Consider the following 14,969-nt stretch of genomic DNA (forward strand, 5'->3'; position numbering starts at 1 on the left):
GTTGGATGGGTGTAAGGAATACCACATCACTTATAGATACCTGCTGGGGAAGGAGGGGGAGGGGAGGCGTGACATGTGTATCAATCATCCTGGTTATGATAGCATCTAAAGAAGATGCTAACTAAGCATCATGAGCCACTCATTAAAACTTAGGAATGAATATATTATTAGAAAATTTCAGGTATGAAAGACATTTCTGTAGCTGTAGGAACTTAAATCCCTCTTCCATTCAGGGAGCATAAGCTGCTGGTAACATAGAAAACATTATGTTTGTGGTCTCTAGTAGATCAGGGGGAAAGGTAAGTTAACTCAAGTGGCCAGAGAGCATTCTCAGAAAAGCCTCTACTGGAAACTCATCATCCCATGGGGTTTTGTTGGATTGGAACAGCAAAAGTAACAACACTGAACAGAATCAGAGACCTCTGAGAAAGAGAAATGGAGCCTTCTGCTCACAGTGCTGTGTCTTAACACCATGCAGCATTACGTAGCCAAAGCCCAGGACTAAACAGTTTAAACATGGCGGGGGTTTTCAATATGTTCAAGAGTTACAATATTACTTTTGAAAAAGCATTCAGCTTTAGAATTTCAAGTTTTCTTACCTGTGAAATGGGGAGACTATACAATAAAACCACTACTAATCAGAATGTTCAAGAACTAGCATTTTGTGGCACTGGAGTCCCATCAACAAAAAATAACCCTTATTTCTGTATTTTATTTCTAGCTACACCAGCTTTAATGATCTAGAAGACATAGTAGAGTTGTAGATTGAATGGCAAGATAACCATATGGTCAAGAGGGTCAAGAGTTAGAGAGCAATGGACCCAGTGTCCATCACCCTTCTGGCACTGTGTACCTACTACAGTATATTATTTTACATCAGTCAATAATACATTGCTTTGTAACCCCAAATGTTTGCCATTTGTCTTACTACAGTGTAAGATGTATACGGAACAAAGTCCAAATAAAATGTTTCTATATACTTAAAATATTCTGACCTGTGTGTGCAATAACTGTTTCAGAAATGAATATAGACTGAATTGGAAGACACCGTCAGTTGGTGGGGAATGAAAAACAAGGTCAGGGCTTGCAACTAATCAGGAAGTTCCTTCCACTAGAGGAAGTCCTAAATTATTCTAGAGAGAGATTAGGTTTGGGAAATATATAGTCCCAGGTTCAAATTCTAGAGCTACCTGCATCTCACTATCTGATCTTGACTAATCTCTCTGAAACTATGTATTTTCATCTATAAAATGGGGATAATTTCTCTCTCCTAAGCTGATATTAAGAATAGAATGAAATAAAATATATATTAAGTACTAGCAGAATGTAGGTATGCAAGAAAAGTTTCTTGCTTGTCGGTTCAAAATGGAGAGCAGGCCTGCAGTTGCAGCATCAAGCCGGTGGCTGGAGGGTATTTGAAAATGGTACTACAATGCTGCAGGGTACAATAAACTGGGGTTAATGAGAGATGATACAATATATGAGAATGATGATGTGAAAGAGGCCATAAGAAGGCTTCCTGAGAACCTTTATAACGACAGGATGTTTCGCATTAAGAGAGCACTGGACCTGACCATGAAGCATCAGATCTTGCCTAAAGAGCAGTGGACAAAATATGAGGAGGATAAATTCTACCTTGAACTATATCTGAAAGAAGTTATTCGGGAAAGAAAAGAGAGAGAAGAATGGGCAAAGAAATAATGATGGAGTTGAACTCCGTGGTTGCAGCTGCCCTCAAATATTTTTAAGAAGTTGAATAAACCTGAAATGTACAATTTAGAACTATCTGAGCCGCAAATATATTACTTTAAATAAATGTCTATTGTGATTTAAAAAAAAGTTTCTTGCTTAAAACGTGCTTATGTTCTGATATAAAAATACTATTTCCACATTTTATTTTGAAAGGATGTGGCCAAGCTGTTATTTGAGGGTATATTGAAGTTTTTTAAAAGACTCAGAGACTAAACCATGAGTTACAGTATAAAGACTCAAAAGTAAAATTTTCAGAGCTAAATTTAACCAGATTTAAGAAATACCATGAATTATCAAAACATTAAAAGCATACTTGACAGCATTTATTAAATTATAACTTCATCATGTATATGCTTAAAAACAGCTTTAAAGGAAAAGAGAAAAAGGAAAATGGCAGCTGTGAATAAAGTACATTTGAGGTGGTAAGTAATTAAAACCTTTTTGTATTCATGGTAAGTATGATTATATCATAAAAACTTGTAAGTAACTAAAAACACTATATACTAATCCTATAGAGCAGGTATAATTTCCCCTATGTAAAAAAAACAAAACAAAACAAAACAAAAACCTGGAGGAAATCTGAGAAAATGGGTGGCCTAATTTTTTTTTATATTTTGTAAAATGTAAATGCCATGTCGGTTAGGTTACATCACGATTATCTAAAAATTAAGAGTCAACACGAAACAAACTGTACTTATATAAAGCTTTTAAAAAGTAATTGAAAGGATTCTCTAGTCACTCTAAGAAATATATTTTTTTATAAATAAAAATTGGAAATTTGCTTTTGAATTGAAAATTTTCTTCACTTTGTGTGAGACAGTCCTAAATAAGCTTATTATGGGAAACCCAGGAAATTCCTTTTTAATATTTTTTATTTTATTTATTTATTTATTTTAAAGATTTTATTTATTTATTTGACATAGAGAGAGAGAGAGCACAAGTAGGCAGAGTGGCAGGCAGAGGGAGAGGGAGAAGCAGGCTCTCCACTGAGCAGGGAGCCAGACGTAGGGCTTGATCCCAGGACCCCGGGATCATGACCCGAGCCAAAGGCAGCCGCTCAACCGATTGAGCCACCCAGGCGCCCCTCCTTTTCAATATTTTTTAATTGAGGAAAAGTTCTAAAGTTATTTTTAAAGAAAAGAAAAAAAAAAAAACTGGGCTGGCCCCTTTTCCATCCTTCAAGCAAAAGAACCCGTATTACATAGATTTGTGTCTAAACACAAATCTCACTGCATGAATTATCTGTGTAACTTCATTTGAAGTCAAGGAGCAGCTTAATATCATTTCTATGACCTGCATTTTCCTCTTTAATTAATGTCAAATAATCATTTCTGATACACAATTTAGCAACTTTATGGACTTTCAGCATCACTGGTTGCCACAATGATATGGGCCCCCTGGCCTTACTGGGAGGGAGGGGATAGCAAACACAATGCTAAGCCTTGGTCACATCCTTACCCCCACTTGGTTAGTTTGAAACTTTATTTTGAAATTACTAATCCTTTTTGTTGTTGTTCTTTACTTTTTAAGAGAACAAACTTTCACAGGCAAAGCACTATCAATATTTACTATATTAAGAATATTGTGTTTATGTTTATCCTAAAGCTCAACTGACCAAAGACACTGAGTTAACCATCCTAGAGGAACATGACTAAGATTCTCCATTTCTTATTCTTTTTGTTGTTCAAATGAGTCCAATAAAATTTACTTGCCATTTCTCTCCTCTGTGGGACAAGACACCTGAGGATGGTCCTCCTCAGTGCCAAGGGACATGTACTCCATCTAATAATGTCTTTGATCAAAGAGAGAGAAAGAGAAAGATAGAGAGAGAGAAGGAAAACAATACCTCAACAACATGGTTGATCAGCAATGCTTTCTGTGAAAGAGCTTGATCAACAGGGGAAAATGTGGAAGAACTTCGATCTAAAATGGAACTTGAGGGGGTACTCGGGTGGCTCGGTCTGTTAAGTGTCTGACTCTTGGTTTCAGCTCAGGTCATGATCTCAGAGTCGTGAGATCAAGCCCCACGTCAGGCCTTGCGCTCAGAGCAGCGTCTGCTTGGGATTCTGTCTCTCCCTCTCCTCCGCCACCCCACCCCGCTCCTGCTTGTACTCGCTCTCTCTCAAATAAGTAAAATCTTTTTTTTTTTTTTTTTTAAGATTTTATTTATTTACCAGAGAGAGAGAGAGCATGCATGCACAAGCAGGGAGAGGGAGAAGCAGGCTCCCCTATGAGCAAGGAGGCCGATGCGGGACTCCATCCCAGGATCCTGGGATCATGACCTGAGCCAAAGGCAGATGCTTAATCTACTGAGCCATCCAGGCATCCTATAAATAAAAGCTTTAAAATGGAACTTGAGAATATGAAATGGAAAATCTTGTGCATGCGCCCTCAGAAGAATGGAACTTAAGAATCAAGGGACTGATTTCCATTAAATGTCTGATTTAGATAAGACTGAGACTTAGCTCCTAACCAATGAACATCCTCCCAAGAATCTCTCCCAATCTTCAAGCCAACAAACTTACTGCTTGGGCTCTGGAGGGACTTCCCCCTCTTTGCATTCTGGCTGCACTTTCCCCCATTTGCATGTAAGTACACCCCACCTAAAACCCTCAAAAGACTAACATGTAGCTTATTACAAGTGTTTCCCAAACTGCAATTCCTCTCCTATTCCCAAATAAACTCAATTTCTGGTAAAAACAAAACAAAACAAAAACATTACCAATGACAGCTTAGGTTTGAATCCCAATTTTGCCTCTAACTAGCTAATAAAAGCAGGGGGGCATCACTGGGCAAGTCAACAGAACCCCTCAGTGCCTTCGGTTCCCCATACCTAAATGATAACATAACAGCAGCTACTTAATAAATTTCTTTTGAGGATTATGTGGATTATTATGAGAAGAGCTTAGAACACTACCTGGCAGGCGCCTGGGTGGCTCAGTTGGTTAAGTGACTGCCTTCGGCTCAGGTCATGATCCTGGAGTCCTGGGATCGAATCCCACATCGGGCTTCCTGATCAGCAGGGAGTCTGCTTCTCCCTCTGACCCTCTTCCCTCTCGTGCTTTCTATCTCTCATTTTGTCTCTCAAATAAATAAATAAAATCTTTAAAAAAAAAAAAAGAACACTACCTGGCCCATGATAAGCACAATACACATGCTAGCAATTATAAATGATCTTTCAGTTCCAAGGACTTTCCATTCCACTCGTAATATGGTTGAAAGAGGATCTGTGTTGATAATACTTGTTTCCAGATCCATGTCTCTACACTGAAACCACACTGATGATTGTTCTATAACTAAGAAATGTACTCAAATATAAGCAAGCTACACTTAAGCAGATGACTTAAACATACACCTCTTTTATTTTTTTTAAGATTTTATTTATTTGACAGAGAGAGAGGGAACACAAGCAGGAGGAGTGGGAAAGGGAGAAGCAGGCTTCCCGCCAAGCAGAGAGCCCGATGCGGGACTCAATCCCAGGACCCTGGGTTCATGACCTGAGCCGAAGGCAGATGCTTGATGACTGAGCCACCCAGGCACCCCAAACATATACCTCTTAACTTATGTTCATGTCCTAGTTTCTACCTGTTTGGAGTTACATCATGATTATTAATGTTTGGTGATATAATGATATTATTTAATTAATTTATTTTAAAGATTTTATTTTTCAGTGATCTCCACATCCAACGTGGGGCTCAAACTCACAACCCTGAGACCAAGAATCATGTGCTTCACCAACTGAGCCAGCCAGGCACCCCTATAGTGATATTATTTTAAATAAGACAAATTTATATATACAATAACATTGACACAGAAGTTACATGTATACATATACCAACTGCAATGTTAAAAATGTTCTGTAAATAAAACAATGAAAAAACAAAACATTAACTAACATGTCGCTCTATATATAATGAGAAAAAATAAAGTTAGGATACTTCTAACTCAATTTTCTTCACATCTTTGACTTACATCTTTTGAGCATGTGACAAAGCTCATTTTGCAGTATCTGATGGGATCAGTTAATCAAAACTTCCCATTTTTGAGATCAGAATCATTTTTCCTACTTAACTAGTTTAGAAGGCAGCAAAAAACGTCTTTGCAACTGTTACAAGATTCAATTAAAAGCAGATGAGTTGAAAGACACAGTTCTGTTTCACTCTATAGATTATGGCTTAAGAAATAAAATTTGAATACTTTGAAAATAAAAAGTGGTTTCGTTTCAACTTCAAATCAGAGAATTTAGACACACTCAGAACATACTTCACATTCTGACATAAAGAATTTACCCACGGTTTAAATTGGTACAACACATGCAAAGGCCAAAAACCACGTTTTGCCAAAAGGAATAGTAAATGTTTGTTTTTCCTTTTCTCTGTCCCTCAAGGTAACCTATATTTATCTCTGCTTCAAATCACTGTGAAAACTCTAACTACCTCACGAAACCTCAACGTGTTATATAAACAAATGATCAGGTATGTTATTTTCATAAACAGCCCTTGAAATTTAGTAGGAAATAGGACCCTTAGTCAACAGAGACCTCAGTAAAAATAATGACTTAATTAAATGAAACACTGAGTAGAAGTATCACAATAAGCCAAAGACACCAAATGTACTGGAATAAACAAGTAATAAATAAATGCCTCTTATTTTCTAACCCTAAAATAATAGCAAAGGGTCCAGAAGTAACTGTATAGCTCCTGGGGTGGCAGGCCTCGACTTGAGGGACATGGGCTCAGGGACTCAAGGGCAGCCGCAATGGCAGCATGTCTGTGGGGACTGTGGCCGGCACAGCGGACAGCTTTTATTTGGCTCTGAGGTTGAACAGCTTTGGTGATAAGCCACTGTGGTGTGAAAGGAAAAAGGGTTTTAATCTTTTCGTTTGTTTTTATTATTTTCTCTTAAAAATAAGGAGGGAAAAAACAGTAAGATGGGAAATAAATAGGTTGAGTGCACATTATGGTTTAAAGCAATATGCACTGGCATTTTGGATATGTTAAAATAAAAATACATTTAAAAGGTAACAGCAGTATTTTACAAAAGGTTACTTTATATTTTCAAAAGATACTTTAAAGAGAAAGTCTGAACCTGACCCTGACATATCATATAAATATGTCAGTGAACAAGTTCAAAGAAGTAATAACTTACATGTAAGACAATAAAGATTTTATGAAAATCTGTGTGTATTTTGAAGCAGCAGCAACATTAAACATCTAATGTCTACATTACAGAAAATCTTAAGTGTTCCAAAGCATCTAGTTGCAAAGAAAAGATAAACTCTAGATTCTATTGGGTTAATCAAACAAAATCTATTATTGTATATAAATAGTGCTCATGAAACAAGCCTAATTTGTCTAACAGATGTTTAAGTCAAAAGAATTTTACATTTTTATTCTACTCAAATATAATAGCATGAGTAACCACAATATAGTTTCAAAACATGTTAGTTCAAAACTATCTTCTATTTTCACACTCTGTCTTCTAACCTATGAAACTAAAGTTTATTTTCTGGACTGTAATAAAACTGCCACATAAAAGGAAGAATTAGAAATCTAGATCAAATCATTTTTTTTTTTTTTTGGCCAGAGAGAGAGCACAAGCAGAGGGAAAAGCCGGCAGAGGGAGGAGACTCCCTGCCGAGCAGGGAGCACGATGCAGGACTCAGGCCCAGGACCCCGGGATCATGACCTGAGCGGAAGGCAGATTCTTAACCAACTGAGCCACCCAAGAGTCCCTAGATCAAATCACTCTTTGAACGACAAAGAATTGAAAGAAACTGAGAGATCAACTGTCTCCCTTTTGCCCCTACTCTCGCTATGCTAATCGAAGTCACCAATTCAATAATTATGACACAGTTGTTTCTTTTGAAGATATTATTTTGTAGTTTAAAGTCAACACTTAAAAGTCTTGGTACTCATGTAAGGCACTGGTAGGTCTAAACTTCCCCATTCATCTTTCCACCGAACTTCACCCTAGCCTATGACACTTTTGCCTTTTCAGTCCTTTTCACTTCTCAGGAAGTGCAACAAAACTGTGCTCCAACTCTGTGATATTGAGAGGTAGCAAATTTCCAGACCTTTAGGTCAAGGCCAGAAAATGTCAGGTGTATGATTTTGCTTATAAAATCTATGTAACTAGCACCAAAAAGTCAAAACTGTTAAAGGAAGCAATGTCCTCAAATTAATCAATTCAAAACCAATTGAAGATCTTTAAATACTTCAGAAAGAAAAAAAAAAAAGTGAAGGCAAACAATCCTATAGCTAGGATACCACAAAAATCAACCTTGCATGCAGATATATATTTAAGAAATCCTTCAAAAATGAACTATATACATTTATAGTATATGGTTAAAGTCCCATTAAGCCATTATTAAGAGCTAAATACATCTTATCCTCCCTTTGCTCTTTTTGGATGGGAAGGCAAGGTGTAACTAGGACAAAAAATATATTTCCATTGACTGTAGACACCCATGAATCATTCATGAGGTAGCAAATAATGCTCAGACAACCTAATGAATGGAAGTAGGTTAAAAATCACAATTTGCAAAATTTGCTATTAACTTCTCTGGACTCCTCCAGTTTATTTGAGTCTTAAGCTAGCCATAGACATCTCAATGGAAACATCTATATCCTAAGGCCAAAGAGTCACAGGAAAAAAAGAAAGAAAGAAAACCTACTTAATTATATGGATAATTTCATAAATAAATGCTTAATTTATCCTTTACTTCTAGATATGGTAAACAGTGGAGAATAACATAAATGATTGGAGCTTCAAAAGTAAACTATGAGGTGTTCAATGGAAGCAGCCTGATTTATTTGCTATTTTATCTTTAAGGAGATTCTGGCAAGGTCAACTGACTCAAATTCAACACCTACCTAGAAAATAACATGTATATCTGTCATTTTCCTTTCAAAGTGAGAGTGAACGGCATAGCTAAAAATCCTACTATCTTAAAATCAAATGCTGTGTATTCCTAAAGTTATTATGGTAGCACTTATGTGAAATTTTGCTTACTGGGGACCTTCTTAAAGCTAACAACTCTACTATCCAGATAAATAAGAGCATACAGGTTTGAACTGAAATCTAAAGGCCAACAACAACAACAATGATAAAGCAGGAAAACACTTTGCTAACAATCTATAAACCACTTCTCCCTATTTCCATACACACATCCACCCATTGTACAGTACAGAAAACCACAGCGGAGAAATCAGAGTCTACTCTAACTTTCTCAGAAGATTCCCACTCTGGCCCTACCTCCCCTAAGACATGTTAACTCAAAAGATTTATACAATATAGACTGGTAATACTTTTAATTTTAATGATTTCCCAAAAAACACCAGCTACACCAACAGAAGTCACACTTAGGAACTTCCAATTAAAAGTATTCTCGGGCGCCTGGCTGGCTCAGTGGGTTAAGCATCTGCCTCGGGCTCAGGTCATGGTCCCGGAGTCCTGGTGTGAAGTCCCGCTCAGGCTCTCTGCTCCCTCACTCTCTTCCTCTCTCACTCCCTCTCTCGAATGAATAAATAAAAAATCTTAAAAATAAAGCATTCGCACAGTAAAACGGCTCTAAACTGAAACTCAACTTTCTTATAATCTAAGAAACAGCCTTATGAATTTTATTTAAAAATATGTTTTTAAATTGCTGTCTGCAATTCTAAATTTTGCTAAATTACCTTTCTTGCTAAAATTTAAGTCAATCAGGAAAATCAGGTTCCCCATATTTCTGGTATGTTTTTCAGCAACGCTCTACGCTTACCAACAACATTCTGCTTGTCTATACCTATAGAAATAGCAAGGACATGGTTCTAAACAGATCGCCTAGACTCTTGTGATTACCTCAACCTGACTAAGCACAACACACTCAGGAAGTGTATACCTTCCCCAGAGCGCACTTTGAAAGCCTTGTGAACTCCATACAAACAAAACATTTACTTATGATAGAATGCTTTTGGTTGTCATTGCTGGTGCCTTAACCTTTACTACCATGGATAGATTAAGACTTTTAGTAATAAAAGACATATAATTCATAAATCAATGCTCAGGTTTTTTTTTCTTTAAAAGAAAAATCAGAAAGCCAAAATTCAATGTGAAAACACTGAGCAAGGAAATGTGGAGTTAAGCTTGTAGTGATATTCCTTTTCCAGTTTAATAATTTGGGGTATTAAAAGTGCTAGTTCCCACAGCACTTAGCATAGTCTAAAACAATATAAATAATTAATAAATATTTCCAAAAGGAAGGAGAATCAGAAAGAGTGAGTCATGACCCAAAGGTAAAAGGAAGGAGGGGAGCGAGAAAGGAGAGTTAAGAGTGCTGAATGAATTTAGTTTTATGGGGGAAACTAAGCCAATCTATTTACACTAGTGTGTACATAAAAAAGGAGGAAAGTAGAATAGTAAAAATGCTTTAAAAAATGGCCTGTCATCCAGTTTCCAACTGATGGCTCGGTGTCAATGACACCCACTGCAAGGCAATTTCAACCTACCAGTAAAAGCCTGAGTTCAGCGGTCAGCCCCGCTCACCAAGAGCAGGGGAGCCTACCCAGGGAGGCTAGGGTTAGAATTCCAGCACCCATAGTTAAAATGACCGAGGGCACTTTGCCAACTGTCAAAATATCTGTTATTTTCCAGATCACAGTGCCTACCATGCTGAAATTTCAAGGAAACATCACAAAGTAGCAATACAATTAAATGTCCACAGATCTTGCCTAAAGCAAGACACATATACTTAAATGTTCTCAATGTTTGTTTGTATTAATACCGATTTTCAGTGGATAATACTCAAAGCCTCAGATCTGTGACTCAAATCAAGCCGCCCTGTCTTCATGGGAATGTATACATCTTAGTTAAATCAGGCAGCCAATCACTCATCTCACATCTATGAATGAAGAGGGAATTCAAAACCCAACAAATATTCACTTGAAATGTACTTTTAACCATGTCATAGCCAACATGGACATAATTTCTGTTATGTCTTGATATGCTTAATACAATTTTTAGTATTTAGTACACAACAAAGTATATTAGTATTACAAGAAGTGTATTACACTTTATTATACTTTGGACAACTTCTCTCTCCATATATTAGCATCAAAGAGTTTGGCTTGAACTAGTGTGTGTAAACAATTCTTCACCCACCCATCCCCCACCCTGTTCTCCCACCCCAAATCTTCTGGCATACAGAAAACAGACTTAGAAATAAATAGAAAGTACATATGACTCCACACTGAGTTGAGTTTTCCATAGTGAAGGGAAAATTACATTTCAAGGCTATATTGTCAAACAGATTTATCTAATGTTTGCTCCTGTTTTGACTATCAATTCTAAGAATATTTTACTGGCTAACTTTAAAAACGCTTAAAATGTGAGACTGGAATGGAAATACTGACGTAGCTATAGATTAAAAAGCACAATTTGTCTGTTAAATAAAGTCTGTCTTTTTAATTCAAACAGAATTCCTTTTCCATATACTCAAATCTGAAATTTATGTTTATACTTATAGACACAAACCTTTTGGCAAGTGTGAGGAAATACAATTAATCTTGTTCTCAAATCAAAATTTTAAGATGTATTCAACAACACTGTCTTCAAGAACATTTTGTCCACAATATTATACATGTAAGACTCAAAATACTTTTATATAATATGTCCTCCTCAGCCCCGAAAATAAACTAAACAGAGAAAGCTGAAGTCCTGTTTGAACCAACTCTGCTCTACCTCAAAGTCATACCACCTCATTTCTTAAATAATTAAAAATATTTTGCCAGAGATATAAATTGTTATACCTTTCAAGATAAGGGTTCTAAGTAATTCTATAGTTACTACATTTCATACAACCTGTTCTAAGAAAAATGATTCATCTACCAAGCTATAAATGCCACCTGTAAACAAAAATGTCTAATATTTCAAGGGATAAAGAATGCTGATTCATAGCATACCACATTTATAATGGAAAAAGGAATCCAAATGGCTTTCCCCCATGTGCCTCTCCCCCGTCCCCAAAAGCGAGCAGTGGAAATTTAAAAGTGCGAGAGTGGAACTTTAGTTCCAACTTTAGTGGAGTTGTTTAGGTAGTCATTAAATTTCAAATGAGTTGTCATGTTTCACAGTTTGAAATAAAGGTTAAAAGTTAGGACCTGCTAATGAAATAGAAGCAAAATAATGTTTGACTTTTAAATTAATTTTGAAGTCCTCACATAGCAACATGATTTTCCTGTAATTCACTTACTGCCACAAATATGCTTGTATTCAGGGCTATTTAGGCATAAAATAGAGCTCAGTGGTTAAGATCAAGGTCTTTGGAGTGGCAAATTGCCACTTACTTGATACGACCTTGGAAAAGTCACTTAACCTCTCTAAGCTACAATTTCCTTATCTGCTATTCTCAAGATAACTCAAAAGCACTTACATAATGCCTGGCACACAGTAAGAGAGCAATAAGTATTAGCTGCTGTTATTAGTATTATCAAGGGAATCTCTGCAAGTTGCACTTATAAAATTAAATGTGAATAAGAAATAATTCATAAAATTTTACTTAAACACTAAAGGTCAGAGTTAATTCTTTCTATAAATAAAAATCATGGTGGCAGAAGAGACCAATGCCTGAAGAAAGATCAAAAAACAAAACATACCAAAAACAATAACAAACAAAGAAACCAAGAAACCAATAATGGCAACCAGTAACTTGGAACACCTAAAGAAAACTGCCAAGGACACAAGGAAATAGGTGGTCTGCTTATTCCTATAGCTATCTTTATTATTATTATTATTTTTTTTTTAAGATTTTTATTTATTTATTTATTTATTTGAGAGAGACAGTGAGAGTGGGAACACAAGCAGCGGGAGTGGGAGAGGGAGAAGCAGGCTTCCCGCCAAGCAGGGAGCCCGATGCGGGGCTCGATCCCAGGACCCTGGGATCATGACCCGAGCCGAAGGCAGACGCTTAACGACCGAGCCACCCAGGCGCCCCTATTATTATTTTTTTTAAGAAAGCTCAATGCCCAATGTGGGGCTTGAACTCATGACCAAGAGTAGCATGCTCTGAGCCAGCCAAGCATCCCTCCTATAGCTCTAGGATAATGAATTCAAACATCAATATAGAGGGTGGAAAAATGACCAAAGAATCTCCCCAATCTAGAAACTGAAAACTAAGTAAGGAAGTTAAATTTTGTATCCAGTGATAGGTCATGGGAAATTTTTAACTTCTTTGGTTTTTAGAGATTTTCAATTCTCTCACTCTCTACAAAGATATCAAAAAACATATCCAATATGGTAGCATAATCCAGTAAGGAGGTAAGAAGCTCTCACACCTGCTTCAGGTTTGATCATAAGAACCTTCTAGGGTAGTGACAAAATAAATACAGAATTGGAAGCATTACCCTCTGAATTCTATCCGGATTAAGCACACTTTAGTACATAATATATGCAACACAGGTATAATTTCTCAGAACATTTAAGAGCCATAGACTTTAAGTACTTGATACAAATTAATTTCATATTTAGAAATAAATATAAAAACTATTTCTAGTTTTTCTTTATAGATGCAGAGCTCAATGACTCTGAATATAAGCAAATTCTTAATATTTACTATCCAATAATTACTTTAAACAAACATTTATTCAGTCTTTCCTATATACCAGGTGCTATCCTAAAAGGCAGGGATAACGTTTTTTACCAAGACAAAAATGGTCGCAGTGTTCACAGAGCTTATATTTTTGTAGGGAAGACTATAAAGAAATAAGAATATATCACATGATAATAAGTATCATGATAAAAATCTATCAGGGCTGTGAGTTAAGAAGTGACTGAGAAGCTATTTCAGACTGGTTGGACAAGAAAAGCCTGCTCATTAAATTTAAAACATTTACCTCCATTTGCTGCCAAAATCGATAGCAACTATTCTTGTATTTATATATAAAAAAGGTAAACATTTTGCCAGGCTGTGACATTATAAATCACCTCATCCAATGGGTATGTGTAAACTCTTCCCAAATACACACAGTAAACACTGATAAACAGATAAGATCACTTTACCTTCAAATTCATTTCTAACACATTCCCACAGAATTTTTATAATAAAACAGAAATGCTGACAAATATACATTTTCTTACTTATATTTTTGTTTACACATTATTTTGCTACACTATAAATAATTTTTAAATATTTGAGTTTACTTAAAAATAAAAATATTCCAACAGAAAGGCTTAATTTTGACTCACCTGTGCCTGTACACAGTGCAGAAGATCTATAAATTTGTAGCCAAATCCAAGAGAAATCTGCAATACAAACAAACAAGCAAACATGAATAAAAAGAAAGAGAATCCTCTTGGACTTATTAGAGTGGATGTGATTTTTACAACCAATATACAAGTAACTCATTAATAACATCTCGCCATTAAATTGCCATGATAAATCAAGAAGTAGACTTGCTGCATTACTTCTATTTGGTTAAAAAAACGTAAAATATGTAAGGCCGCATTTCATTGTGAATGACGGATGAGGTGTCTAGTCTACAAATTTTGAGTTCCCACCGTAATTCTTACTACACTTCCTTGCAGCTGCTTAGGTCTCATCAGGAGCACTGGAAGCTGAGAAGCAGAGACCTGAGATCCCTATGTCCAGACTGCGCCCCCTAGGACCAGCCCAGCGCCCAGCACACAGTAACACAGTGCATAGTAAATGTTTGCTGAGTAAACAAATAAATAAAATTCACATCGCAATCTTAATTTGTTGTGATTTATAGTTTACCTGCAAGGAATCAAAAGGCTTGAAACTATTGAAATAAAAATCTAAGTCATAATTGTATAAAGAAGTTCAAAAGTGACTGAATAATTTATCTCAAAAAAAAATCTTGAGTAAAATGATGCCATATAAAAATATACGACAATCTTAACAATTTGTAAGAGCAAATGTAGATAGGGCACCTGGGTGGCTCAGTCGTTAAGCGTCTGCCTTCAGCTCAGGTCACGATCCCAGGGTCCTGGGATCGAGCCCCACATTGGGCTCCCTGCTCAGCAGGAGGCCTGCTTCTCCCTCTCCCACTCTCCCTGCTTGTGTTCCTGCTCTCACTATCTGTCAAATAAATAAATAAAAATCTTAAAAAAAGAGAGAGCAAATGTAGATAAGGAAGAAATGAACATTTTCAATCACGAGGGGAGCTGCTCACCAAATTTCTTCTGGGCGTAGGTCTTTGAGAACAAAGAATTTAACTCCA

General features: G+C 36.4%; 2 protein-coding genes across 6 annotated transcripts in view; one reads left to right on the plus strand and one right to left on the minus strand.

Moving 5' to 3' along the window:
* NCOA2 (nuclear receptor coactivator 2) overlaps positions 1-14,969 on the minus strand; it is a 286,892-nt gene that overhangs the window by 175,883 nt on the left and 96,040 nt on the right. For all 5 annotated transcript variants that reach the window (XM_073892872.1, XM_073892874.1, XM_025870705.2 and 2 more), the window contains exon 2: positions 13,975-14,031. The gene's annotated coding sequence lies outside the window, so the exon portion shown is untranslated. The remainder of the gene's footprint in view (positions 1-13,974; positions 14,032-14,969) is intronic.
* Positions 1,370-1,786, plus strand: LOC112823150 (cytochrome b-c1 complex subunit 7). Its single transcript, XM_025870715.2, has one exon. The coding sequence runs from the start codon at positions 1,462-1,464 to the stop codon at positions 1,699-1,701; it is 240 nt and encodes a 79-aa protein (XP_025726500.1). The 5' UTR covers positions 1,370-1,461; the 3' UTR covers positions 1,702-1,786.

The sequence above is a fragment of the Callorhinus ursinus genome, unplaced genomic scaffold (genome assembly GCF_003265705.2).
Source record: "Callorhinus ursinus isolate GAN/ISIS: 27379988/994484 unplaced genomic scaffold, GSC_fseal_2.0 scaffold5, whole genome shotgun sequence".
Taxonomy (NCBI): Eukaryota; Metazoa; Chordata; class Mammalia; order Carnivora; family Otariidae; genus Callorhinus; species Callorhinus ursinus.

Excerpts from the sequence above, each read along its gene's own strand:
- LOC112823150 (XM_025870715.2), top strand. The coding sequence starts at position 1,462 with ATGAGAGATGATACAATATATGAGAATGATGATGTGAAAGAGGCCATA.